Source organism: Pollicipes pollicipes, unplaced genomic scaffold (assembly GCF_011947565.3).
Source record: "Pollicipes pollicipes isolate AB1234 unplaced genomic scaffold, Ppol_2.1 Scaffold_7262;HRSCAF=8765_pilon_pilon_pilon, whole genome shotgun sequence".
In the NCBI taxonomy this organism is placed as follows: Eukaryota; Metazoa; Arthropoda; class Thecostraca; order Pollicipedomorpha; family Pollicipedidae; genus Pollicipes; species Pollicipes pollicipes.
The window spans coordinates 21,784,940-21,811,493 of record NW_023597055.1 but is presented as its reverse complement, the minus strand read 5'-3'; the positions used below and the strand labels follow the sequence as shown (position 1 = coordinate 21,811,493).

General features: G+C 52.0%; 3 protein-coding genes across 3 annotated transcripts in view; 1 reads left to right on the top strand and 2 right to left on the bottom strand.

The window, feature by feature from the left end:
• The window catches only part of LOC119113575 (palmitoyltransferase ZDHHC11), a 77,116-nt gene that overhangs the window by 31,028 nt on the left and 19,534 nt on the right, over positions 1 to 26,554 (top strand). The gene's annotated exons all lie outside the window — the stretch shown is intronic.
• Positions 1,544 to 20,825, bottom strand: LOC119113800 (galactosylceramide sulfotransferase). Its single transcript, XM_037238034.1, has 3 exons — positions 20,605 to 20,825; positions 3,064 to 3,341; positions 1,544 to 2,499 (listed from the first exon to the last, which is right to left on the bottom strand). The coding sequence occupies exons 1-3, from the start codon at positions 20,791 to 20,793 to the stop codon at positions 1,854 to 1,856; spliced, it is 1,113 nt and encodes a 370-aa protein (XP_037093929.1). The 5' UTR covers positions 20,794 to 20,825; the 3' UTR covers positions 1,544 to 1,853.
• On the bottom strand, positions 15,332 to 17,310 carry LOC119113798 (MFS-type transporter SLC18B1-like). The gene has a single exon (XM_037238032.1). The coding sequence runs from the start codon at positions 17,094 to 17,096 to the stop codon at positions 15,681 to 15,683; it is 1,416 nt and encodes a 471-aa protein (XP_037093927.1). The 5' UTR covers positions 17,097 to 17,310; the 3' UTR covers positions 15,332 to 15,680.

Here is a 26,554-nt window from a genome sequence, read left to right as displayed (position 1 = left end):
CTCTTTATATCACAAACTTTTCGTCCCATGGAGTTCCAGTAAGAAGCCGGGAACCGGCAAATGCCTATTTTTCTTAAACCGATCTCAATGCATGACGACTATGCTATGCTGTTTGTGAATTTGCACGCGGTCGCTAATTATCAGTGCACTTTTGCCCGCCAAATTTTTGAAAGAAGGGTATCCAAAACATTTGCTAGCGCCATTCGCGTATGATTCCAAAGGAGAAGGGCTGCATTATATTTATATTTTGTTCTAACACACACAGTGATAGCAATCGATTGTCCTCGCCGAAAACGATGTCATTCTCGTTCTTGGTACTGGGATTAAGTGTATGTAGCAAAAGTGGGCTGACCTTAATGTACCTGTAAGGAAAAAACCGATATGTAACCTCCTCTTGCTCCAACACTTTGTCTTTTGCGCTTACAAAGTGAAGAGATGTTTCTTTTGTGAACTGTATGCTTTCAGGAACAGTGATTATTCCAGCCGTCAGTTAATTAAGCATGACGTCACACATTCTTCACGGTCCGGTCAAATGACAAAATGTCGCTAAGTTCTAAATGGGGCATTTTGCGCATATTGTTTGTTTGTTTGTTTGTTTGTTTGTTTCTTTCTTTGTTTGTTTTTTACTGCAGCAGCTTCATCGTTTCGTGGGCACTTGCCCTTGTTGTGCTTGAATGCGCATATTAATGTTGCGGTGAAGACCTGCACCTTACGCAAAAACATTTGAAAGCCGGAACACTGTGCAAATTTCCACGATGCCCGCGAATTCCGTAGAAATGAGCAATGAACGGTTAAATCAATACCACTCAAAGCCATTAACAATGCGCCGCTGATGTTTCGATTAACACAGCACTGACTTTTGGTACGTCTGGTATGACATCACTGCGCAAAATGTTTACAGCATAGCAGCAGCTCCCACCCGAAAATAAACCTATTTAAGCATCCATATTGAACAACGCATCTGTCAACGCACACGTGCAAGGCATGGAGTTGGTGCGCACGGCTCCCTTCCAGGGCGGCAAAACTCAATGTTTGTCTGTCATTGAACACCACGCTTTCCATGCAAGACACGCTGCTGCAGTACAGGGTGTATTTTCATGAGCAGCTGGCGCCAAGCATGAACTACACACTCTCCCCGAAGACTTCCAGCATTGACATGCCATCCGTGAGACATTGACTACGAAGGAGCTCGAATCAGTCCCGTTTTCAGGCCAGCCTTTAACTGCACAACACTAGGCTACCATTGTGTTATGTTGATCAACGCGGGACATCAGCTATGTCCGCGCGAAAGATGACTGCTTCGGCCGAACTGCCGCACACCTTTGACGCAGGACAGTGTGCCCCTGAAGGCCACGCGGGGAACAAAACTACACTTATGTGACCAGATGCTCTGCTTGACTTCATTTCAGATTCCGAGAAGATACCCGTAAGCAGCAATTTTACAAGAATGTGACCATATATACATGCATGTATATATATATATATATATATATATATATATATATATATCACATGGTTTCGACAACGTATCACAAAACAGCACTTTCATGTAAGCTGTGGGAAGCGCTCCGCAATCGCGTAACAAGGCCACATGTTAAAAGTCATCAGTCATTGACTGACACCCATGTAAAACGAGACAAATGCAACACAGGAAACCGTTAGGCACTGTACAGTTAAACATGCAGTGTAAGTGCTTCAAAGCAAAAAGAAAAACATCACAGTTCGAGTGTTACATCACCTAAACAGCAGGCACCCCCACATCTCAATAAGCGTCACGCCAATCAGCTGATCTGACTCTCCACGCCCTTTCCTTCCAGCGCACAGCCGTGCCCCGCACACGCCCGCGCCTGCCACTATGTCCTCTCCTCCGGCTGCTGGGGCGCGCCGCCGTCCATGCCCAGGAGACCGTACACCCAGCGCCAGATGGCCATCCGCTGGCGCTGGCCGTCGCGGAGGAGGTCCGTGTACCCGATCTCCGCCATGCCGAGGCGGGAACACATCCAGTCGGAATAGTCTATCAGCCGGTAGCCCTTGACCTTGTCTGTGATCTCGTGCTGCTGCCCTTGCAGCTCGCTGCCCTTGGCCTCGGAGGCCACGCAGTGCTGCCTGTAGTGCAGGCGGCGCGCCACGAGCGCCTCCGTGTGCGCCAGGAACGTGGCGATTGGCACGGCGGCGATCTGCTGGGCCAGCCGCTGCCGAAAGTGGCGGTACAGAATCATGTCCAGCTCCAGGAACTTCTCCAGCGCCGCGCGGTCGGCGCCACTCAGCGGGGTACGCAGCGAGTCGAAGCGCGCGTTCTTGGTGAAGTAGGTGACGTCGTCGATCGACCAGCACATCAGCTGGCGCAGCAGCACCAGCGACTCGTCCATCATCTCGGCTATCATCACCAGGTCGAAGGCCTTGTCCAGGTCGTCGAGCATGGCCTGCACGAGGCGCGGCTCGCTGACGATGGCTGGGTCGTATCCGAGGTCAAACGCCATCTGGTTGCCGCCGAAGCGCCTGTGGCGGGGGCGCGTAGGTCAGCAAGGCTGGCAGTGGCAGGGTAACGTGGCGAACAGCACGCATGTCGAGAGGGGCGATGACGGTCACAATGTGTAGACGAAACAAACAAAGGATAAACAAGGAATGAAATTATACTTAACCACTTGTATTATCTTATACCGTAGATTACGTTGCATTGAGCCTGTAGCCGTGAGTGTCCTTTAACTCAGTATAACGTCAGGGTCGACGTTTCCTGTCATAATGACCGCGTCTCATCTGTTTTGGGAACGAGAAGTGCCGCAACTGGAGTTGGGCCAAAGCTCCACGGGCCAAACATGGCAGCTGGACGGGCATGCCAGTGCTATTTTAGTTCCCACTGCCCGCCAGATCCACAGGATAGGGAACGGGGCCCTGACGATCAAAACAGCGAAGCAAGAACGGAACCTCTTTTTACCCCCCTCCGCTTCAGATTCATTTCTGAGCAATTTCCTAGTGCTCACCATTGAAAACAAGAACATCCTGTGCTGGGCCTACCCCAATCCCGAACTGCCCTCGTGCCCTCTCACCCTTATGACCTCTCACCCATAGCCGATTCTCCCCAGGGCCTGCTTCCTCTCCAGCGGCAGGGCGATGAATTGTCTCAGCGTCATATTCCAGTGTTGCGCAATCGAGAAGTGGTAGTAGTCGAAGGCCGACTCGAACTGTGCCACGGGATCGCGCAGAATCGTGACCCACGCAGCGTGATCTTGCATCACGCGGCGCGTCTCGGCCACGTGCAGCCGCGTGTGGTGCGCGAACACGTCAAACTTGCCAGAGCGGGGCCAAATCCAATCCGGAATGAGGCGGCTGTTGAACGGCGTCTGCAGGCACAGAGCTCATCGGTCAGTTGGGTCGCATGAGCCAATAAGGTCACCGGGCAAGATGGTTAGATGGGTCAAGGTGGTCCCAGGTCAGGTGGATCACAGGTGTCACGGATCAGCCAGGAGTCACGGGTCAAATGGGTCACAGGGGTCACGCATCAGATGGGTCACAGAGATCCCAGGTTGGATTGGTCACAAGACCCAGGGTCAGTTGGGTCGCGTATGTGACGGGCCATTTGACCTATGATCCGTGACATCCGTGACGCTAGCACGTTCGTAGTAGCTATACAGCTTGTGCAAGTGCCATCACCGGTGATAGAACTGTAACATAATGGCTCCTCGGGGTAACGACAACGAAGTGGTTAAGTCGCACATCTGGGAAGCCAGAGGCAAGGAGTTCGACTGCGTGCGATGTTCGTCCTTCTTGCCAGGATGAGACGCAGGCAATAGCACGTCGTGAAGCAAAAATCACACCCATGATGGCCGCTCATGTCAACCACGTCGCTTGTTGACATTTGCCCCCATGTTCGAGCCTGATTCCCTCACCCACACCGATGCTCGTCCATCGGACTTGATATCCTTGTTTCTGCATACATTTATTGTCAGCTGAAATTGTGTAAAATGCGCTTGTACTGAGCTCGTTTATTTCGGTTCATCAAATCTATATCAACGTGTGGTATTCTCAGAGCGTGTCAGAAGTCGAATGCTCCGAGGTCCACACTGTTACTCTGCACCGATACAATGATATACCCCCGTGACCTCGTCCCATGTGACTGGAGGGTGGTGTTTAACTCCGCCAGTATTGACAACAAGTGGGTGACACTTCCTCAAAACGTGCCAGCGGGGCATGACCGACACGCCCTCTTTACCGACAGAGAGACCCACAATCGACTAGTGCCACCTTTTCCCGAAACACCCCGTGCTTTTACCGTTGGCTGAGCCGCGGCTCGGAGATCGGACAGACTGGACTCAGACCCGCGTTACAGCCGAGGCTCAGACCCGTGTTACAGCCTAGGCTCAGACCCGTGTTACAGCCGAGGCTCAGACCCATATCAGAACCAGGCTCAGTCCCGTGTCACAGCCTGGGCTCAGACCCGTGTCGCGGCTGGGCGCAGACCTGTGTTACAGCTGGGGCTCAGACTTGCGTTACAGCCTAGGCTCAGACCCGTGTTACAGCCGAGGCTCAGACCCATGTCAGAACCAGGCCCAGTGCCGTGTCACAGCCTGGGCTCAGACCCGTGTCACAGCCGGGCTCAGACTTGTGTTATGGCCGGGCTCAGACTCTTGTCAGAACCAGGCACAGACCCGTGTCACAGCCGAGGCTCAGACTCGCGTCAGATCCAGGCACAGACCGTGACACAGCCGGGGCTCAGACCCGTGTCAGAGCCTAGGTTCAGACCCGTGTTACAGCCGAGGTTCAGACCGATGTCAGAACCAGGCTCAGACCCGTGTCACAGTTGAGGCGCAGACCCGTGTCAGAACCGGGCACAGACCCGTGTCACAGCCGAGACTCAGACCCGTGTCACAGCCGGGCTCAGACCCGTGTCACAGCCGGGCTCATACCAGCTCTCAGACCTGAGGCTCAGACCCCAATAATTGCCGGAGTTTTCGAGCGCAGCGACGTCCTCAACCTACTGGTCCGGCCGTCCCCGTATCTGTATGATCGCCTTCCATACGCAGCCTTTCTGTTTGCCACACTTCGAGCACCATTTGTAAGTGGGCGAAGTTCACTTCTGTGTCAATGAAGAACTGTGCATGAACCGTTTGGATACGTGTTCTAGCCACATTGGGCATGTCTTTCCGTACATGGTAGACACCTAACGCACACAGCACAAAGTTTCTGCATCATAGAAAAACACAATTGTAGGCTTTATCTTAATGTTCGGTTACGCTTACAGCCCTCCAAGGTCTGTGCAATCCTTTTCCTTTCTGCTTATTACCAAGACGGTTCAAAAGATTGTTGAAAAACAAGTGTACCTCTAAGCATCGCTTAACCATCTCTTTCGTCCGAAAGTAAACGCTTTTCGATAGCTTCAGTTCACCGAAATTCCCTTCCCTAAGCTATCAGACAAAAATGTACCGGCCGTGACTGAGGAAAACTTTCTTTCATTATTGTTTTTACTTCAGTAAACACCCTGATGTGGTTGACCGGTCCGAGTAACTTACAGCATGGCAGGCATGGCTGCATCATCATCAGCTAGTCCGAACACTACCTATCAGCATGTAAATGGTGATGTTTACAAACTCATCAAATATCCGACAGGTTTCCGTCCCTCGATAGATTAACCGGGATCTTCTACAGGGCTCGTCTCTGGAATCTCTGCTCTGCCTTGGCCGTGTTTATGATCTCAGCCCGTACAACGACAGTGCTCGCACTGTATGTAACGCTGACGACTCGGAATCTAGCTTCTGGTCAGCAATCGCGATATGTTGAACTAGTCATTCAGCCCTAGAAATTATATTTGCTCAACATTGCCACCTATGCTAGGCACCTCCACACCTTAACTGCATTCGGTGAGTACCAACGCAAACATCGAGATGCAGCAATAGTTAAAGTGTCTGAAAAAGGGCTAAGCGTAGTAATCAACCAGAAATGCGACAGAATGAGCAATCACAATGCATCCATGAGGCAGTTACGACAGTTGGTGTTGCCTGGACTGGCACCACCCGTCACGGTTTCTACACGAACTGGCGGAAATAGCCTTGGTGGCAGCCAACAAACCCACAGTTGCCGTTACAAAACTCAGGACAGTTGTCATCCAAGGAAATCCGTAGTTATCAACGATGACGCCCCCACAAAATGGCCCGACGGCTATTCCCATTGACGAACTCATTTGGTAGACGCTGGCAACTAATGCCTTCGTACCAAGGCTGTCCTCTAGGCCATTTTCAATACTTGAGTCCAAAATGGTCTTAAAGCAAGGAGCTAATGCACCGCCGGAAAAGACCTCCAGGGCTGATAAACCCAGACCCGTTATCCACCAAGCAGGCTTTAAAGATAACAAAGCAGAGGGAGCGATCGTCATGATTCCCAGGCTGGCAAGAAGCAGGCATGGAAACATCACCACAAAAGGGTTCCGCACACGGTCGGCCAGCCAGCCCCAGAAAAAGTTTACGATGGCATACAGCATCGTACTGACGAGATAGAACAAGCCAACGTGCGATGGTGAAACACCGAGCACATCATTGGCGTAAGGAGCGAGGGTAGAATCCACTGTGCTCACATTTCCAGCATATATAAACACGGTCATCAAGCACACCCAGTTGCCCGTCGACCCGGCCAGCAGTCGCAGAGATATCAGCAAATGTGTCTGAGATTCACTGGTGGTCTGCTCGATGGTCGGCATCAGGCGCTGGCTGACGGCCGCCATCAGCAGCAGGATGACGCCAAGCGTGTAGAAGGGTGTGCCGAAGCCACCGAGGGCGAACAAGCCACCCCAGATGGCCGGCGTCAAGGCTACGCCGATGGTTAGAGCAGAGTTCAGCAGCGCCACGACCCTGTTCACCTTGTCGGAGAACTGGCTGCCGACGATGGTAAAGCCACAGATGGAAATAGATGTCGAACCCACCGCTTCCACCAGTCTCACCAAGAAGCAAGCCGCCACGAAGGTAAACGTGTCCTTGATATAGCTTAGGGTGCCGAAGGCGATGGTGGAAATGCCAGCTATTGCGATGCCAGAGCTGTAGAGCCCGTTGATGCCCAGGAGGGGCACCAACCGACCAACGAACGGGCTCAAGATCACATTTGCCAGCGCGAAGAAGCCGAATAGGCAACTGATGACCGTTTGAGACACGCCCCTTGAAGCAGCCTCTACAGGAAAGAACGGGATCATGACAGCTACTAGCGACCCGCCCAGGATTTTCACTAAGAGTAGACAGGCAAGCAGTTTCTTCTGAGCAGTGGTCATCGCGCTATCCTTAGATGCGTGGTGGACAGCGCTGCTTTCGTCTTCATCGCCAGGAGGTACGCTCATGTTGTCTTGACACGGCATTGACTTGTAATTGGGATGTTTTTGCGACTCAGATGCTGACCCAGCTTCTTGAGACAGTAACGCGTCGGTCTCCATGCTGTCTGCCTTTCGGTGATAACTCACTGCTACTGCAGACACGACTCAAAGTCATTGGCGCCGACCAATTCAGCACCGTGAGGCCACTGCTTCCCCGGCCGCCGCCGTCCCGGGTCAGGAGGTGCACCACCTCGCGCCACTCCAGCTGTGTGTCACCGCCTTGTCCCGCGTCTGCCCATCCAAGCCGCATCACTCCGTGGCGACACTGCGCCGCAGCCACCACTGCGCCGAAATCGCCTTGGTCCGTTCGGCATACCACGAAACCGGACGGCATGCTTTGCCTTGTGAAGCCGCTGGCGGGCCGGGGCCAGTTCATGCACGGTGGCACGGCTGTTCAGGACGCTACCGCTCCGCCGTCGAGCGGCGGATCCTCTGCGGGAATGGTGAGTTGCTGTTACGGTTTCCAAATGATACCAGTCCACTCTACCCTGAGTCGAGCAGCGGAAGTCAGAGGAAAGTCATTTTGGCACGCTCTTCGTTTATGAAACGGGCCAGTCCAGCGCTGTTGTATTGAGGCGCTCATCACGCGGGGCCGGCCGCGCCCGTCGTAGGTTGCTGATAAACACGTGTGCACAGTGTTACATGTGTTTATCTTCGTCACAAGCACACACACACAAGGTGAGTGACCTTGTGTGTGGGTCTGGGTCAGAATAGTTGGGGTTCTTAGGTCCTGACCTTCGGGTTGAATGAAGTCAAACATGGTTAAACTCCAGATTGGTGTTCGAAGTGCCTCAGACCATCTCATGCAACCACCTTGACCCTATATACATGTTTTAAGCAAAAGATCAAGGACACTCATCTAAGGTCAGTGACCTACTTTGATCTTCAGAACTTCGATCTTTTCTGTTTACATGTCTGCTTTTGATATTTTCCGTTTAAAAATTGTCGACGATTACTCTAGGCAGTATGTTCCTAAAAATTTAAATAAAACTGGCCTCAGTCATTTTAGGTCCATTCCATACTTTGACCTATAAAAAGTTCGTGGGAGATGTATAATGCGGTTCCTGTCATCAATAAGTTCAACATTACCACCACAAACTGTTCCATGCAGGGAGCTTTATAGCAAAAAAAAAAACGGGTTGGTTTCGACCTTAATCTGCCTTTATACTTGACTCTAAGTCAATAGAACTCGTTCATCAATTGTTGTGTTGCTTAAGAAACTATCTCAGAAATGCATGGCTTTATCTGACCCTTCGCTGTTGCATCAGATTGAACGGTTCCCTGGAGTTTGTCTTCGCTGAATCCATGACTTTACTTTGACGTGCTGAAGATGAGCGACCTTACAGCATGCATCTCAATTTTTAGGTTACGTGATCCGCTATTTAATTGTCTAAGGCTATGCAGAATTTGGCGGGACTACGCCACACCGCTCGGAAATCATTCCGGAAAAGACACCGGGGGGGGGGGGATTGACCCCCCCACTCGAACGCGTGCTAATCTCGATAGCTTTCGTTCCGCACGGCATGTTTATATTTGTCCAGGATGCCAGTAATAGTGTAGGCATACTTTTATTTTGTCTTTTCGCTCTTCACATGTTGGGAGGCGCTGGAACAGAAAGCGTCAAAGCGCTTGATGCGACGCCACCGTACTGGACGAGGCGCTGCCTAAAGCGTGTGGGCGGCGTCGTGGACGAGACGAGAGCGTGCGCCGTCCAAATAGGTAGTGGTCACCCTGGAGGTCAGGAGAAGGAACGAATCGTCGTGAAGCTTAGATGTAGCCGAGGCCGTCCCAGTGCTCGGGTCGGTGCCAGTCTGGTAGCAAATTGGTCTGATACGCTTTGAAATGGGCATGGACATGACTTTAATGAATGACTGAAATGAATGGTACGAATTGTTATTTTAGCGCAGTGAGAACTCGTGCAGACGTGCTAATAGTAACGCCAAGACGCTAGAAGGTAAGAGGATGGTATCCAGCCCGTGTGTTTTCCAGGGATGACCGGGGTAGGGTTTGGTATCCAACCAGTGTGTGTGTGTGTGTGACAGGGATGGCCGGCGTTATGTGGGCGTCGGCAAACGTGCGTGCTTGGAGTGAATGCGGTGAGGTGCCGAATGCATGAAATCTGTGGGGATGTGATAATGACGAGGGGATCCCAGGGTTCACATCCAGAGGGCCCCTTCTCAGTGTGATTTACTGGTTGCGTGGTATCCCTGCCAATTTTGGCGACGTCGCACGGAATTAGAACGGTTGGGTAAGCTCAACGCATCTGGTTCCGTTTCCACTCCGTCTAGATATGATTACAAACTAAAGGGCGAGGTGGGGTAGTGTGGTTAAGTGCGCACAACTGTGTGCGAAAAGACAGCCGTGCATGGTGCCTGGCCGGTCCTTCTATCTCACCGGTTCACCGGCCACCAGTTTCATCCTAGCTCTGCGGCTCACGTGCGTGCGTCGCTTACTGGTGTACCGCAGTCCCAGCTTGTCGAATCGAACGCTTAACATTATCCGGCTCATGGACTGACCAATTGGGTCCTCATACAAATTTCGCCAGTGGGAGGTAGCTTGCACAAAGGCGTCAGCAGGAAGGCACCCTAGCAAGGACGCATAGCGGCAGCCAGCGACGTAACCAAACAGCAGCAGCCGGGCGGCCGTGCATGCACCAAGCCCCATCCCACCCCCCGTACATAATATGAAATATCCCCTTAGATCCTGAAGCATTGCGTTCACGCTGGCATAGGATGTATCGCCCTATTAATCGTAATGAAATTATTCGGATGCTCCAAAATGCCTTGGCTGGCTACGCTGGCCTGGCGTACCTGTATCAGCGTTAGCGCCCTACTTGTGGCTTCTGACACGGCGAGGGCTTCGCTCACCGTCGCTGCGATTCAAGAACATTTTAAAGGGGATGTTCCACAGTTATAACGGGTTTTGAACTGAAGTAAAGTAACCATATTGAAGACCTTTCAGCGTAGATCACAGTCCTGTCCTTCTTAAGACCTAAGGCCCTCTAGTTTCTGGGATACACGCCCGCGAATTGGTGTTTTTTCTCGGTGAGTATTTGAAGGTCACCTTAGCATTTACGACGTGATAATAACGTCATTCAAATTCTGTCATTTCCTAAGCCATGCAGGTGATCGAGGCCTAGAAAAATATATTGGTCGAATCGTCCATAGCTGGCGTTCGCGAGCACGATTTCCAGACATAACGACTGTCAATTGGCTGCCAATCAAGGTCGCGCAACATACGATGGCATAATTAAACAATGACGTATCCAGGAGCATATTTTCTTAGGAGCGAAATGCTGTCGTGTAGAGAAGACTGTTGCGCTTAAAGTGTGCTTGACGTTATAAGTGATTTTGTTTCATCATATCTGATGCCTAGTTCAATATATGCAAAGGTGAAGCATTCCCACTACGTGACAGCAAGATGGTGAGTTGTTACACCCATCAGTGTTTCTTGGTATTTGGAGGCAGCATGGCGCGGTATAATTCAGTTCCCGGAAGCTAAGTTTCAAACTTGTCCAGTTCATATGTCATGTTGTACCCTTTACCTAGCCTGATCGCCACGTCGTTATCAAAGGTGTGGCCGGTGAACGCGTGGCAAACTGGGGCTTCGTGGCGCACCCTTGAACCTGTGTGTGTCAAATAAATTTATGTTTGGTGGTTCTGTGAATGAAAACTGGTCATAAAAGGATTTTCTCGTAATTTCAATTTAGTTAACTCGATGTCACGATCACCTTCAGTGGAAGTTTCACATTCGACGACATTGAGGCAAATGAATATGTGATGGAAATGTCTAATCGTGACTACAGGGATGCTTTTAAGTGAAAAAGACTCGTCTGAATCGGAAATAGCTCAGAAAAGTTTGTGCCGCCGTCCTGGGCCTCTGGGCGGACCGGAGAATGTTGTGTCCCGGTGCCCTGAGTCTCTGGGCGAACCGGAGCAAAGTTTGTCCTCCCGCCCTGAGTCTCTGGGCGAACCGGAGCAAAGCTTGTCCTCCCGCCCTGAGTCTCTGGGCGAACCGGAGCAAAGTTTGTCCTCCCGCCCTGAGTCTCTGGGCGAACCGGAGCAAAGTTTGTCCTTCCGCCCTGAGCCTCTGGGCGAACCGGAGCAAAGCTTGTCCTGCCGTCCTGAACCTCTGGGTGAACCGGAGCAAAGTTTGTCCTCCCGTCATGAGCCTCTGGGCGAACCGGAGCAAAGCTTGTCCTGCCGTCCTGAACCTCTGGGTGAACCGGAGCAAAGTTTGTCCTCCCGTCCTGAGCCTCTGGGCGAACCGGATCGAGATCCAGTGCCTGACAAGCCTGATTAGTGGGACCGTCTTTGAGCGATTGAAGCACGTATTTGCTGCTTGGGGAAGTAGTTTTCATATTCGGTCTCTTGGCAGAATTAGCAAGAGCGTTTCACTCATCGCATAACAGTCCGCAAATGAATACGAACCCCAGCAAGCAGCTCCGTCAAGTAGATGCTGCGGTAGAGGCTTCCCCGCTCTCCCTCTCCCTGGCGCTGTCCAGCTACCTCTCAGTGCTGTTGGGGTTGACTGGAAGGTCAACAGCTCTATTTCGGACAGAGGGAAAGCAGAAGTCCGGCTTCTTCCCAATGATGTAGTAAGACGCACTCCCACCGTTGTCACGGCGCACGGAAGCTGTACGGAAACCACAGTGGCTTGATGTGAAGATGCAGTGCAGATTGGAGGAAAGCTTTGCTGCGGATCAGACCGAGGTTGGCGTGCGGATCAGACCGAGGTTGGCGTGCGGATTGGAAAGAGGGATCGCGCACAGATCGGAACGGATTCAAAATGATATGCTGACTGTTCTTACACGGAGTATCTCCAGAGGAGGCTTTCTCGTTGAGCTCCAGGGCGCCCAATGTCGGCACAATACACTCCACTGAATGCTGATCACATTGTTTCAGAGAACACCTTATGCAGTGTTCGTGCGCAGGTTCTAGTTCAGAATTCCTGCACATAGCCGCGCCGTCGCAGCGACCTTGACGCCGTCGCCAGTGCCACCTGACGGCCGTGATTGGAAGCGACATCCGCGGCGGAGACTCCGGTGCGCCGTGGCTGAGGGCTGGAGACCTGGTCACATCCCGGCGCCGCTCCGGTCGGCGGGGCGCCACGTTCGCACATTAACCCGGCATTGACCGTACTCCCAAGCGGCACACTATTGACTGGAGGGGGCAGAGTCGACTCTTACCTAGCTTATCGCAACAACGGTCGGATTCAAAAATTCGAAGTGCACTGGATAGCGCCGTGGCGTGCGGTCATACACCACCCAACAAAATTAAATTTAAGAGTGCATCAAGGTCACGGATCAAGGACAAATTCTTGACACACTCACTTGGGCACCTGGCCGCTCCCAAAGCGTATCCATTTGCAAACGTATATCATGGTATTCAATCATTGCACCTTGATCAAACGTACTATGTAGAAAAGTATCCAATGATAAGCGCGCTATGCCAGACCTAGAGCAATGGTCACGCGCCATGCAAATGAGGACTGAAATCTTGGTCTATATCTCTCATTCTGTCCATTCATATCTGTCACATCTGAGCCATCCAAACGCTAACGCGAAGTGAAAGAGCTTAGCCGCAATTATCGGCATCAGACGCGTGAGCAAGAGCGGCTAGTAGTTCGTAAGCCGCGTAAGGTCAAGGTCAGATGGATACCCTCGAGTGTGGATAGGTGGTTGGATCGATTTTCGCGCTGTTTTCGTCGGTTCAGTCCTGCCAACAGCACAACCTGATATCCTTTAACCCCGCCGCTAGTCACGTGGTCGTCGGTCGGCGTGTGAAACTGATAAACGGCTTCCGCCGCCCCGACACCACGGCGCTCCGGCAGACCAGAGCCCCGCCACCCGGCGCCACGGGGCCGGGCCTACCTGGGCACGGGCAACATGCGCTGCAATGCATTCCAGGCCATAACTCGGTCATTGTTACAGATAACTTCTTGAAGTTTGGTCAAGTCATCCTTCATAGCCGTGTCTAGGACACCTTTCATGATTTTATAATTCTGAGTCTCGGACCAAAGATGGTGAATGCATTGTTTTAAGTAATCCTCTTATGCCAATATTTTGAAGCGCAATAGTGAAAGAGCACAACGACGAGACATAGGAATAACAGCTCACACTTACCGCTGACAGATATTAATTTTTTCTGTCCAGCGGTTTGCCAGGGCACAGCGCCGGCCGGAGAACGCAATGGTCCGGAACAGCCAGCGCTGATGGACTTCGACTAACCCCGACCTCCCCCCCCCCCCTCCCACCCCTCCCCCTCCCCCCTCACGCATCAGGGTCGTGGCCGCGAAGACAAAACAACAGGAGGGCGTGAGCCAATCTTTGAGTCAAGAGTGATGCAAAAGTGTTTGTGTTCTTAGTATTCGATCCCTGAAGTTGTGTTCGTTGTCGTTTATGCTAAAAAGATCATTCAAAAATATGTGATATCAGTCTTTTGTGGCGGCACTGCTTTTTGGTGGCCTGTGATTGGTCCACCGTTCACCATCCCGAGCGCAGTTGCTGACTGCGCTTGTTTCCATCGCGACAACTTTCGCGTGATAATGCATTCGTGTTTGGCCTTTTGGCGTTTCTGGTTTATCACACAACGAAATGCGCATCCCGAATGCGCACCCGGAAGTGTTGTACATCAGCTGCATCCCTAGCTAACAGTGAAGCCCTGTTCATGGTCTTATAACTATTTAGTGCGTTAAATGGTTCAATTAATCAATAGAAATTCCTGCGCCAGCAAGGCACCCAATGCCCGTCATCAGTCGCTATTGTCAGCCCAGTCATGCATGTCTCTCAGCATTTTTGGAAGCGTTGAATAGCCCGATTGTGGCTTTTTTAAAGTTTTGGTACAAGCGCCTTCTTTCCTGGGAATGGTAACGCCCGTCGTAATTCTTTTTGTTGCGCTATATTGTGCTTCATCTTTGCTCTTCACTATGTGTTGGCACGTAGTTCAATATGTTTACGAAAAAAATGGTATCACAAACACTGAAACCAAATTGAAATGTTGGAACATCGCATTTAGGTACAAAATGATGATCTTGAAAAGTGGATGAGCGGGCTTAATCTTAACTTTACAAGTTAATAAATTTTGGCCGGCCGGTGTAGTAGCACAATAGTTCTGGTAAAACTATCCTGAAAACTACCGTCCCAAGCGACGGAAGACGTCTGGAAAAGCCCGGGCCCGTTAGCTGATTCCGCAGTCCGCTGGTATGGCTGTCCGGCGAGGCGGACGACACGTCACACCTCCTTGCTGGTGGAGCCGGTCGACCCATGCAGCTATGCTGCTGACCACAATTGCGCCGGCCTCCAGCACGAATATTTCGCTGGCGTTATCGATCGGCTCATTTTGGCAGAAGTAGGCATTCGCGTGGATCTACACATCTTGTGCCGCCCTCTGTGAATGTGTAGATGCAACTGGTATCAGGTGTAGGAGATGGTGGTGTGAGTCTCCATGTGCCAAGAGGCAGCAGGAAATCACAGTCACAATCACAGGCTTCTGCCTGATACAGATCGTTGTGAGTTGTGAGATCATATTCTGACAATAACCCACCTTCAGTATACTAGGGGATGGTGGTAAAGCGACGTTCTCAAAGAAACCTTGACTACAGGTGAGAGCCGCGCTCGGCGATTGCGAAGATAAGGTCTTGTAAAGCGTGTGCTGGCGGGGCCGGGTCGCAAAGTTTCGCTCGCAACGGGACACTTACGTAGCTGACGTAGTAGTTCCGCGGCTTGAACCTTGTCCATGATAACTTCACTCCAGTGTGCTTAAAGGACTGCGCGAGTTCCGCGGAAAATGAAGAAGTGTTTTATGTAAATCTAAATGATTTACAGACTGTGTGACACAACATGACTTGAGCTGACAAACAGGACAACCTGGCATTGAGCCGCCTGTCCTCTTGATGGGCAGCACAAACGGCAGTGTGTTGGGGTGATGCTGAGTCGAGACATGGCGTGCAGGTGATTTACCATAGCCATGGTTTGCTGGCGCTGTTTATTATCCATTAGTCGTTATGGTGCATCACCATGTAGAGTTATTGACGCCACAGGATAAACGCAAGTCGCCGCTGTTCCGACATCCGATAATATCATCCGTGTCGAGTTAACCCCTAACCGCGCCACCCCCTTACACCGTCACCCGTCACCCATCATCCGTCACTTTCACAGCAACCGCTTCCAGTAGGTGAGGCAAATTATCACCAAGAGTCGGGACACGCCAACAAGTTCGTCAACATGTTTCAAACACAAGACTATCTGGACAAGGACCGACCTAACGACCGGACCACAAACCGCAACACGCAGCAAGGACTTTATTCCGATTCTTCCTGTCTCTCAGCTGATTCACGCTCTGCATCTGTATGCTGACATGTGCCTTAAACTTACGAAAACCGCTTTGACACCAACCAACACCCCAACAGCCGCTGTTGCCAAAGCCAACACGATAATCATGCAAGGAAATCCGTACATATCCACAATGATGCCCCCCGAAAGAGGACCGACTGCTATTCCCAATGAAAAAGTCATTTGATACACACTGGCTATCAACGACAGCGTAGACAAGCTGTCCTCTAGACCTCGTTCAATACCGGAGTCCAGCATGATCTTAAAACATGGGGTTATTGCGCCTCCAATAAACATGAGCTCGAGCGTCATGCCTAGACCTGTAACCCACCAGGAAGGGTTCAAACCAAATGACGAAGAAGGAGCCACTAACAAGATTGCGAGGCTGGCGACAAGGAGACATGGTGACATCACCTTGTAACGATTTTGCACACGCTCAGCCAGCGATCCCCAGAAAAAGTTCATACCGGCATATAGCGTAGTGCTGACGATGTAGAAGAGACCAACCTGTGACGACGCAACACCGAGCACATCATTTGCATAGGGAGCGAGGGCAGAATCCACTGTACTTACATCTGCAGCAATTATGAACGCGGTGGCCATGCACACCCAGTTGCCCGTCGATCCGGCCAGCAGTCGCAGAGAGCTCAGCAAATGTGTCTGAGATTCACTGGTGGTCTTCTCGATGGTCGGCATCAGGCGCTGGTTGACGGCCGCCATCAGCAGCATGATGACGCCAAGCGTGTAGAAGGGGATGCCGAAGCCACCGAGGGCGAACAAGCCGCCCCAGATCGCCGGCGTCAAGGCCATCCCGATCGTTAGAGCAGAGCCCAGCAGAGCCACGACCCTGTTCACCCTGCTGGGGAACTGGCTGCCGATTATGGTGAAGCTGCAGACGGCGGTGGCCGCTGAACCAGCCGCCTCCATCAGCCTCACCAAGAAGCAGGCCGCCACGAAGGCAGATGTGTCCGCGATGTAATTGAGCGTCCCGAAGACGATGGTGGCAAGACCGGAAGCTGCGACGCCAAAGTTGTAGAGCCATTTGATTCCCAACAATGGCGCCAGCCGACCAATGAAAGGACTCATGATCATTTTCGCCAGCGCGAAGGCGGTGAATAGGGAGCTTATGACCGTTTGAGACACACCTCTTGACGCGGCTTCAACAGGGAAGAATGGGATCATGATGGCTACCAGCGAGCCGTTCAGGATCCTCACCATCACCAGGCAGGCCAGCAGTTTCTTCTGAGCAGTTGTCATACGATCGTCCCTTGCCACATGTTGATTAATACTGACTCCGTGGTTGCCGTCAGATGGCGCATCTGTGTCTTCTGCATGTTGGGTAGACTCGTACTCGGTATAGCTGTCAGATCCAGAGGCCGATCCGGTCTTCGGCCCTAATAATGAATCCGTCTCCATCTTGCCTAGCTCTCAATTTCAGGCAGACTTTGCTATCCCGTTGCAAACCATTGCAGGATATAATCAGTGCAGACGAGCGCTCAACGTCGCACACACGGCGCCCGCACTGACGCTTCCTGATGACCTACCGCCAATCCTGGTAACATCACCGCTCCGCCCGACGACCCACGTCCGTCTGGCCGTCGTCTTCTCGCCCGTCTGCGGATTTGGCGAGATAGCCGCACTTTGTCCGATCCGCACTCGCGCTGCGTTTTCAGTGCCCGTAGCAGGATCCTGGAGACCCTGGTGCGCACGAACCATTGGCGGACCTCGGACTACACAAGCATATCTCATTGGACCAATCGGGAAGCTGGTCTGTGCGGTGAGGTTCACCGCCGGAGCTAGGTGCACTCACGCCAAGCGGGTGCTTCATAACCTTGGCAGTCCGGAGTTTGCGCTGGTTCTTGAATGCTTGTGCTTAGGTAGCTTGCAGTACACAAATTTTCAATGCTGACCGCGTTTCGACTCGCAAAATTTAGCATATCTGACTTGGTCTGGCTCATAAATTCAAGAGTGCAAGCAGACCCAAAAAACGCAAACGTAACTTTAAGAATACAAGCCTCACATAACACCACGAAGCATGGCCATGAACACATGATGCGGCAAAGGCGCAGTCCTCGTTGGGGTTGAGCATTAACTGTTTGTTGTCCTGTCACATTTATGATCCAGCATTGTGGAAATCGCTTTGATACCTATCAACAGCCCAACAGATGCCGTCGCAAAAGCTAGCACGGTTGTCATCCAAGGAAAACCGTAGGCATCCACGATAATGCCTCCGGAAATCGGTCCAATCGCTATGCCCATCGAAAACATCATTTGGTACACTCCGGCAACAAAGGACTGTGTACCAAATCCGAACTCGAGCCCGTTCTGGACGCTACAGTCAAGCATGAGCTTAAAACATGGGGTTAATGCACCACCAATAAACATGTCTTCAATGGTCATACCTAGACCTGTTATCCACCAAGCCGGCTCTAAACCCAATAACGGAGAAGGGGCCACCAACAAAATTCCAAAGCTCGCAACAAGGAGGCATGGTGACATCATCTTGTAACGGTTCCGCATTCCCTCAGCCAGCCATCCCCAGAGGAAATTAATGATGGCGTACATCGTAGTGCTAACTAAGTAGTACAAACCAAGCGTTGACGGCGAGACGCCGAGCACATCATTGGCGTATGGAGCGATGGCCGAACTAACGGTGCTCACGTCTGCAGAAAATATCAGTACGGTTGCCATGCAGATCCAGTTTCCGGTGGATCCAATAAACACCCGGAAATTCTTGAAGAAGCTCGTCTGCGGTCCACTGGTGATCTTCTCCATCGTCGGCATCAGGCGCTGGTTGACGGCAGCCATCAGCAGCATGATGGACGCCGAGCGTATAGAAGGGGGTGCCGAAGCCACCGAGCGCGAACAAGCCGCCCCAGATCGCCGGCGTCAACGCCAGCCCGATCGTTAAAGCAGAGCCCAGCAGCGCCACGACCCTGTTCACTTTACCGGGGAACTGGCTGCCAGCGATAGTGTAACCGCATACGGCAATGGCTGCTGAACCAGCCGCCTCTACCAGTCGCACCAAGAAGCAGGCCGCCACGAAGGTAGATGTGTCCGCGATGTAGTTGAGCGTGCCGAAGATGACGGTAGAGACACCCGCAGCTGCTATGCCGAAGTTATAGAGTCGAGTGATGCCGACAACGGGCGCCAACCGACCAATGAACGGGCTCATGATCATCTTTGCCACAGCGAAAACACTGAAGAGGGAACTGATGACCGTCTGCGACACGCCTCTCGAAGCGGCCTCTACGGGGAAGAATGGGATCATGACAGCAATCAGCGAGCCGTTCAACATCCTCACGATCAGCAGGCTGGCCAACAGCTTCTTCTGAGCCGACGTCATGCCTGAGTTGTTTGCCGCACGCTGCATGCCACCTTCACTGGCAGGAGGTCCACTGGTGTTAGCTGGCTCTGAAATGGATTCATAGCCGACATGTCTTTCTGATTCTGAACCTGAACCAGTCCTCCGTGATAGCAATTTGTCGGTCTCCATGACGCCTGCTCGGCGCTGACTCCGTTGAGCACCACCGACCGGCTGCACCGCCGGGCGGCTATCAGAACAGTTTACACGCAGGTCCCAAGGACGTCGTAGAGTTCCACCAGCCTCCTCGCCTCTCAGCACTGCCCGGCGCTAGTCTCAGCCTGACTGCACCCGCGCCTTCCACATCAGGCGCTGACCACACCCACGTCTGTCGCACCAACTTGATTACACCCACGCCTGCCGCACCAGCGCTGACCGCACCCACGTCTGTCGCGCCAGGTGCTGACCGTGCCCACGTCTGCTGCACCAGGCGCTGACTGCGCCCACGTCTGCTGCACCAAGCATTCACTGCGCCCACGTCTGCTGCACCAAGCTCGGACTGTTCCCACGTCTGCTGCACCAGGCGCTGACTACCCCACGTCTGCTACACCAGACGCTGTTTGCACCCACGTCTGGCAGACTGGTCCGTCGTCCGGCTACCTGCAGAGCTGGCGGTGCACTGCAGCCGCCCGGCTCGCGCCCGCACCGTGCACACTCCCAGGCTTCACCTGGGCTGGATAGCTTGCATTCATTACAGCCCGCCGGCCGGCCGGACCGCTGCACGTCACGGCAGAAAACCGGTTTGTTTTTGCTCGGCAGTCGGCGGAGGGTGGCGGCTGTTACGCGGGCGGCGCAGCGTGCAGCCTAAGAATAATGCTTGACACGTGACTGTCGCGACACTCTGGTAAACAACGCCTCAAATTTGTGGTGCTATTTTTCCCTCTCTTGTAAAAGTATATGCAATGGTGTCTTGTGGCCGTATTGTGGCCGTAATGGTCCGTATTGTGGCCATTTTTCCCAAAACATAAACAAAACACTGAGATGTTGCTGAAACAAACTGAACTAAAGCTTACAAGCAAACGCATCACAGTGCTGTGTTTGCTTGTTCCCGATCGGGCAGCCTACAGTGTGAAGAGAGCATGCTGGTTTAGGCGCGGCTTTCACTTGTTTGTCCGGCGGGGCGTGTCTTCAATTAGTTTCAGTGCTGCGGGTGGTGAAGCCTTACAAGAGCGTGTTTTTGTGTTGAATGTATTCATGTTTCGGAAACAAAGTGTGCTGGCCAGCACTCTTGCTGCTGACTGGCATTTGTGGCAAACAAGCCTTGTGAATATTGACTGTCCGTATCATTTCGCACGCGTGCGAAGCATATTACATCCCATTTCACGGCTACACATGGCTGCGCACATTATCAAAAATATACCGTAGCTGAAAAAGTGAAATAGTCCATGAGCATGCATGCGGCAGCTTGAAGATACGCCCGCAAGTCCGTCATCCGCGCATTGTCCCGCGCCGCGGCAAAGCAGACCAGTACCGTGCGATTCATGCCGACGCCATGCTGTGCGACGCCTGCCGACATGATGCAGTGCGATGCATGCCGACACGATGCAGTGCGAGCCTCACCGGTGATCCGACGTAGTTGCCCGTGCTTCCCAGGACGAAGTTGAGCGAGTGCTTTTCGCCGTAGCGCATCAGGATGTTCTGCACAGTGGAGCTGGCGCATTTGTGCGTTTTCAGAAAGAAGATAGAGTCCCGCGGCACGCAGCTGTCGCTGTCGTCCCCAGCCATTTTCGGTCCGTCGTCCCCAGCCATCGACGGGAGTTGCTGGTGGTGCGGAGGCAAGAGTGCCCTGCCGGGGCAGACAAGGGGAGGCAGAGGTCACGTGGTTGAAGCGGCAGCGAGGCGGTGTTGCACCCAGTAGGTAGCCCTGGTGGCAGCCCCGGGAGAAGCCAAGCACCACTGACATGAAGTTAGCAGTTTTGACTACAGAATAGCCTAACCTTTCTGGCGTGGAAAGCGTCGTCAACCTCAACTGCCCGTCGTCACCCACACTGCCCGTCGTCACCCACACTGCCCGTTGTCACCCACAACTGCCCGTCGTCACCCCACTCTGCCCGTCGTCACCCACTCTGCCCGTCGTCGCCCACACTGCCCGTCGTCACCTACACTGCCCGTTGTCACCCACACTGCCCTTCACACCACACTGCCCGTCGTCACCCACAACTGCCCGTCGTCACCCACCTGCCCGTTGTCACCCACACTGCCCTTCTTCACCCACACTGCCCATTCGTCACCCAGCCCTTGCCCGTCGTCACCCACAACTGCCCTTCGTCCCCCCACAGACTTGCCCGTCGTCACCCTCAGACACTGGCCCGTTGTCACCCACACTGCCTTCGTCCACCCACACTGCCCGTCGTCACCCACACTGCCCGTCGTCACCACACCCTCGTCACCCACACTGCCCGTCGTCACCCACACTGCCCTTCGTCACCAACACTGCCCGTCGTCACCCACACTGCCCTTCGTCACCCACACTGCCTCGTCGTCACCCACACTGCCCGTCGTCACCCACACTGCCCGTCGTCACCTACTCTGCCCGCCGCTGACTGGTGTCGAGCAGATGTGAGTCACAGGCGTGTCGCGGGCTCTGAGTTAGCTCGGCCGCGAAGCGAAGTTCGTGAGCTCAGTGCCCGTGAGCTTGAACGCAGCGTCACAGCCTCATCTTTTACTTGCGGTCCTCTCACGACCGATACGGTCCGGACCAGGGCGCGATAAGCAACGGCGTCAGTGACCGGCTAATCGGTAAAGGGATGGCAGGTCCCATACGAAAGATGACCGTAGCCGTGCTGGTCTGACAGCAGGATGGGAACACACCCGGTGGCTGCCAGACGTCGAGCGGCGCCGACGCGGCGGCCTCATGAGCACCCATGCGACACGCGGCACGGCTAACTGTACACCCGCCTGCGTTCGTTCCCTCGTTCGGCTAGCGGCTCGGGCTGTTTACAGGCTCCACCAGTCGGTGGTGTGTGGGGCGTCACCTTGTGTTCCGCCGCAGCGGCCGTGGAAAATTGCAGGGATGGTTGTCACGAGTTACAGTTATGGCGAAGGGCCGACCTGACAGCGTCACTAGCGGATTCAGTCGTCGCTGAACGGCCGACTCGCGCCGGGAAGAAACGCATCGAAAGCGAGAAGGCATGTGGCTGGCCGAAATGTGACCCACAGGTGAAGAGACAAGGAGCACAGGTTGCCTTCGACAAATGCCGTGACGAAGCCCACATCTATCTCGGACAAGACTGAACGGTGGAACAGGTTATTGTACTTATAAATGCCAGTGCTCAATGCGCAACACATGCAGCATGCATCACAACGTTCTCATTTCGGTATTTATGGACGTTTTCAACATTTTGTCCCAACCCATGGAGTGAAGGGATCTCCGGGATGAGTGCAACTTTAAGCAGCACATATTGCGGGATACGCGACCCTCCATCCGATCGTAACATTTCAGGTCAAAGACAGAATTTTGCGGCGAGCCTTTAACGTGCTACAACGCTTCGTGCGGTCCGTCCTGCTCTCTGACGTTACTTGGCGTTTATCGCGTCCGCTGCCACCGACGGCACGCCATCTCAGTCAGGAGCAAGCAGCGAGAGCCTAAAGGGACTCGAACCCACCCCGCCACAGGTGGGGAAATCGGGAGTTGCGTGCTCTAATCGACTGAGCTAATAGCATAGGTATCGGCATATCTATCAAAGAAATTGAAGAAGTACAAGTAAACCGAGATAATATTTTCTTAGCACCAACAATTTCTTCGGTTCGAGTAAGCAATGTCCGCCTCACCAAAAGCGACTTACACCAAGATCCGCAGGATTAAAAGATTATCCCACGACTCTTCTTTTGCCTTTACCGTCTCGTTTTCCGAGATGCATTCACCGTGATAAAAAATTGTATGGAACACCAAAAAGAGACATGCCCATTTATCTTTAACACACGTAACTGCCGCCATCATGTGGTATGACAAGATCAATGCCACGGGAGCGCGTGAAAATCTAAAACGGGTCTGTCAGTTTTGTTATGGCTCGCTATTGGTGGCCACAGTCCGCACGAGTGCACTTTTCAGGCCTGCAAGATAGTGATTGTTCATACGTTTGTGCCACAGCTTGCCGATGTGAGTGAAACGGACTGGATCGGCTCAGCGTAGCCTACAGGTCCATTCAATCCAGCGCATTAAACGTCAATTGGGTTGCAAGACACGTTTGATGCTGGAGACAGAGACGGAGATTGATCGGAATTCTTCTGACTTTGTGTTGCCTTGGGGTCTTAAACACGCGTCCGGGTAGCGGGTCAATTTGACACCCTCGAAGATTTTTCAGAGTAATTTCCGAACAGCGCAGCGTAGCCACGCTAAACTCTGGCTCGTTCTAGGGCAACTGAATAGCACACATTTTCGTATAAAGAATTAAATGCACCTTTTATGGTCGCTGATCAATAATAGGTCAAAGTCGGGCCATAGATGTCATAGAAAGCCATGTCTAGGAATGGTTCAATATGATGCAGCAATTAAGAGCTAGAAGAAGATTTTTGAGACGTCTCTCAGATTTTTCGTAGGCAATAAAAACATTGAATTTAGAATCACGACCAGTTGCATTGACCAAGGGCTAGGTATGAAGGTCAGACCGAGGTCAAATCCAAACTGTTTTATTCCAGAGCTTGTATTATGGGGTAGTTTCTGGTGTCATTTCGAATTGATTGGCACCAGTGACTGCAACAAATATATCCCATGAACTTCATGAAGGTCAGAGTAGGTTACTGACCTGAGATGATCTAAGCGAACATTTTGCCTTTTGATGGACATATCACCTTGCATAAGCCATCACGCTTATAAAAATGACCAAATGAAAGCAATCTCGCACTTTTTCGTCACCTCGACCTTCCAAAGGAAAGAAAGACTCCAGCTTAGGTGCGCCATACCCACACATGCGCCACGACAGTTTCAAGGCACCCCGTTCACAAGCGCAAGACCACGCTCATCTAGTACGCCTTCTGAATAACTAAACCGACACTCCCACCTCATATATGATATCTCAGGTGTGCATCAGTTCTCGGGCGCACCAAATGATGAAACAACTGGAACTGCAACCATGACCTCATGCTAGATTGCCGGCTTCATCAAAATGCATTGTTATTCAGAACTGCTAGCCCGTCGCGACGCATACGGGCTGTAGGATGGCATCTGACAGATCATGTCAGAAACGCTTCCAGATCCTCCACTTTGGCACACGATTTTGGGTCTGCATTAAAATTACACTGAGATGCAATGCTATGAAAACGTGCAAGAAAGGGCCCTCAAACTTTGCAGGAACCTCTGTCTGAAACATCAGGAACTCAATACCGGATATGCTATGGTGCATCTCCGTAAAATCAAGTCATGCTTACAGTTACCCACTGGCTTAAGCTTCGGGTTGGAGTTTAGGGCACTGTGATATGCCAAGCGGTCTTATCAGCTTGTTTGTGTCGTTGGCCTTGTTTTTTCATATCTGCCGCATGGAGATCATCTTTGGTCAGCAGGGTCATCGTTCAATAACCGGGAAGACCATTGAGCCGCCTGCCAGTGACGGGAGTTGATCTAATTGAGCAGCGAATGGGGAACGCCGCCATGGACTGTGAACGGAGCTGTCTGTGAGCACGGGCACCTCAGGGTGTTGGCGTGTGATCGGACCGAGGGTGGTTACCATTTAGCGCGGACGGCTGCTGGCCACGTCGTCAGTTACAAGGCGCGCTCAAACATGGTGCCACCGGCTGGCCCAGTGCCGGGGGTAAACACTACTACATATGTGAGAAATCTGGAGATGTTGCGGAAATGACAGGTTGCGCTTGGGCCAAACGCTGATCCCATTTATGTTCATTTCAAACACTCGGAATTTAGGAAGTAAACAGCAGGGATTGAAAGTTGCAAGAGCAGAGTTCACCGTATTTATGGGACACCGCTCTACAGAAGGTAGGGCTTTATGGCGCGTATGATACACAGACAGACATGGCTTTCAATATAAACGGCGTTGATCTTACGCTGCTGTATTGAATGATACCGATAAGTCCGACTCGGAAAGCGATTGATGACCAGATGTAGGTACTGACACCAAGTCTCGAGCGTTGCCTGTCAGATTGGAGGCCGAATGTTGAAATATTTTGACTATTCATAAGCAGCTTGTTTACGTATTGTGTCAAACATTCCGGGATATGCCCAGGAGCAGCTCCAGGGTTCAGTGTTCGGTAGGACCATATAGTACAAGGTAATGCCTCCGGATTGTCTGTAGTGATTTACGCTTACTGGAGCGAATGGAACTCATGGTGATCAGAACAGTTGCGAGAGGAGTATCGTTATTGCGATATATCAAAAGCAGCATCGAAGACACTGACAGGGTTTGAAAAGAACAGTTACCGAAGAGCGTTAAGCGATTATGGTTAACTAACGTACATGTATTAACTTGTTTTACTGAATTTGAATGCAAAGATTCGCGCATTACTCAAAATTCATACAACATAGACACCTTCGTTGACAACGGCGTTTCCAGGCATTGTAAAGGGCGGAGCAGGGAAGCAGCCTTAAAACTTCGCACTTCGGTGGTGTAAGCGGATAACGTAGAGAACATACATGTGCACATATCAAATTGTAGGGAAGGAAAGAAGCATCTGTGTGCACATGTTTCTGCGGGGATGAGAGCAAGTGAACTAAAATTATTTGGAATATTGAGGCCTAAAACGGAGCAATAAATTTTACCACTAATTTCTGCAAAGTAAGCAGCATCTAAAACTGTGTATCAGAAGCGCGTTCAGGAACGGCAAAAGACAGGTGGGATTGCAGAACCCGGATGCTGTGACCACTAACGGCGGGCATTCAGCTGTCGGCGACGGTCTCAGGCTTCTGTCTTCCCTCCCCATCCCCTCCTTTGAAAAACTGGACTCGCTTATGGACTTGCCCACAAACGTTGTGTAGACGCCATGATTCATTAACAGCGCAAAACATCGTTGTGGCCTACAATAATATATACTACTCTCTCGGTCTCCCGCCTTCATGAACTCAGTGGAACTTGGCTCCGTCTATCCCAAACATTTTGCTACCACACTTTTTCCGATCACAGAGCAGAGCGCCATTGCATGTGCTTCACATACACTCAAACCCTTATTGCATCTCATGTGCACCCCCTTCAATCTGCAAGATTCAAATATTGCCACGGCCTACGATTGGTAAATTCATCGATCTGCAGTGCTTGCATAGAATTGGGTCGATAAATGTACCAGCTGTGTCGGGCCCAACTTATCCTTGTGGTTTTTTGACAACAGCTTTTGTTTTTGGCCCCTTTCCCTTTTTCCCTCCTCCTCTTGAATATTCTCGAGATTTTCTTCTTGAAAACGTACACCACTGCCGGGGTAATCAAACGCTATTTGGCTTTCATGATCGGCTAAGTAGCTCTCGCCGTACTTGGACGTGTCGGTTCTCTTTCCCCCTCCCCTCCTCTATCACGCCTATGACGGGTTGGCCGAGAGCTCGTCTGGAATCGATTAACACGCGCCCGTCTAG

Bases quoted from the DNA above. Each gene is read 5' to 3' on its own strand.
- LOC119113800 (XM_037238034.1), bottom strand. From the start codon at position 20,793: ATGGCTGGGGACGACGGACCGAAAATGGCTGGGGACGACAGCGACAGC. The intron at 3,342-20,604 runs GTGAGGCTCGCA...CTGTGCCTGCAG, and splicing joins GCAACTACGTCGGATCACCG to ACGCCGTTCAACAGCCGCCT. The intron at 2,500-3,063 runs GTGAGAGGTCAT...CCCCCGCCACAG, and splicing joins CTGGGGAGAATCGGCTATGG to GCGCTTCGGCGGCAACCAGA.
- LOC119113798 (XM_037238032.1), bottom strand. From the start codon at position 17,096: ATGGAGACGGATTCATTATTAGGGCCGAAGACCGGATCGGCCTCTGGA.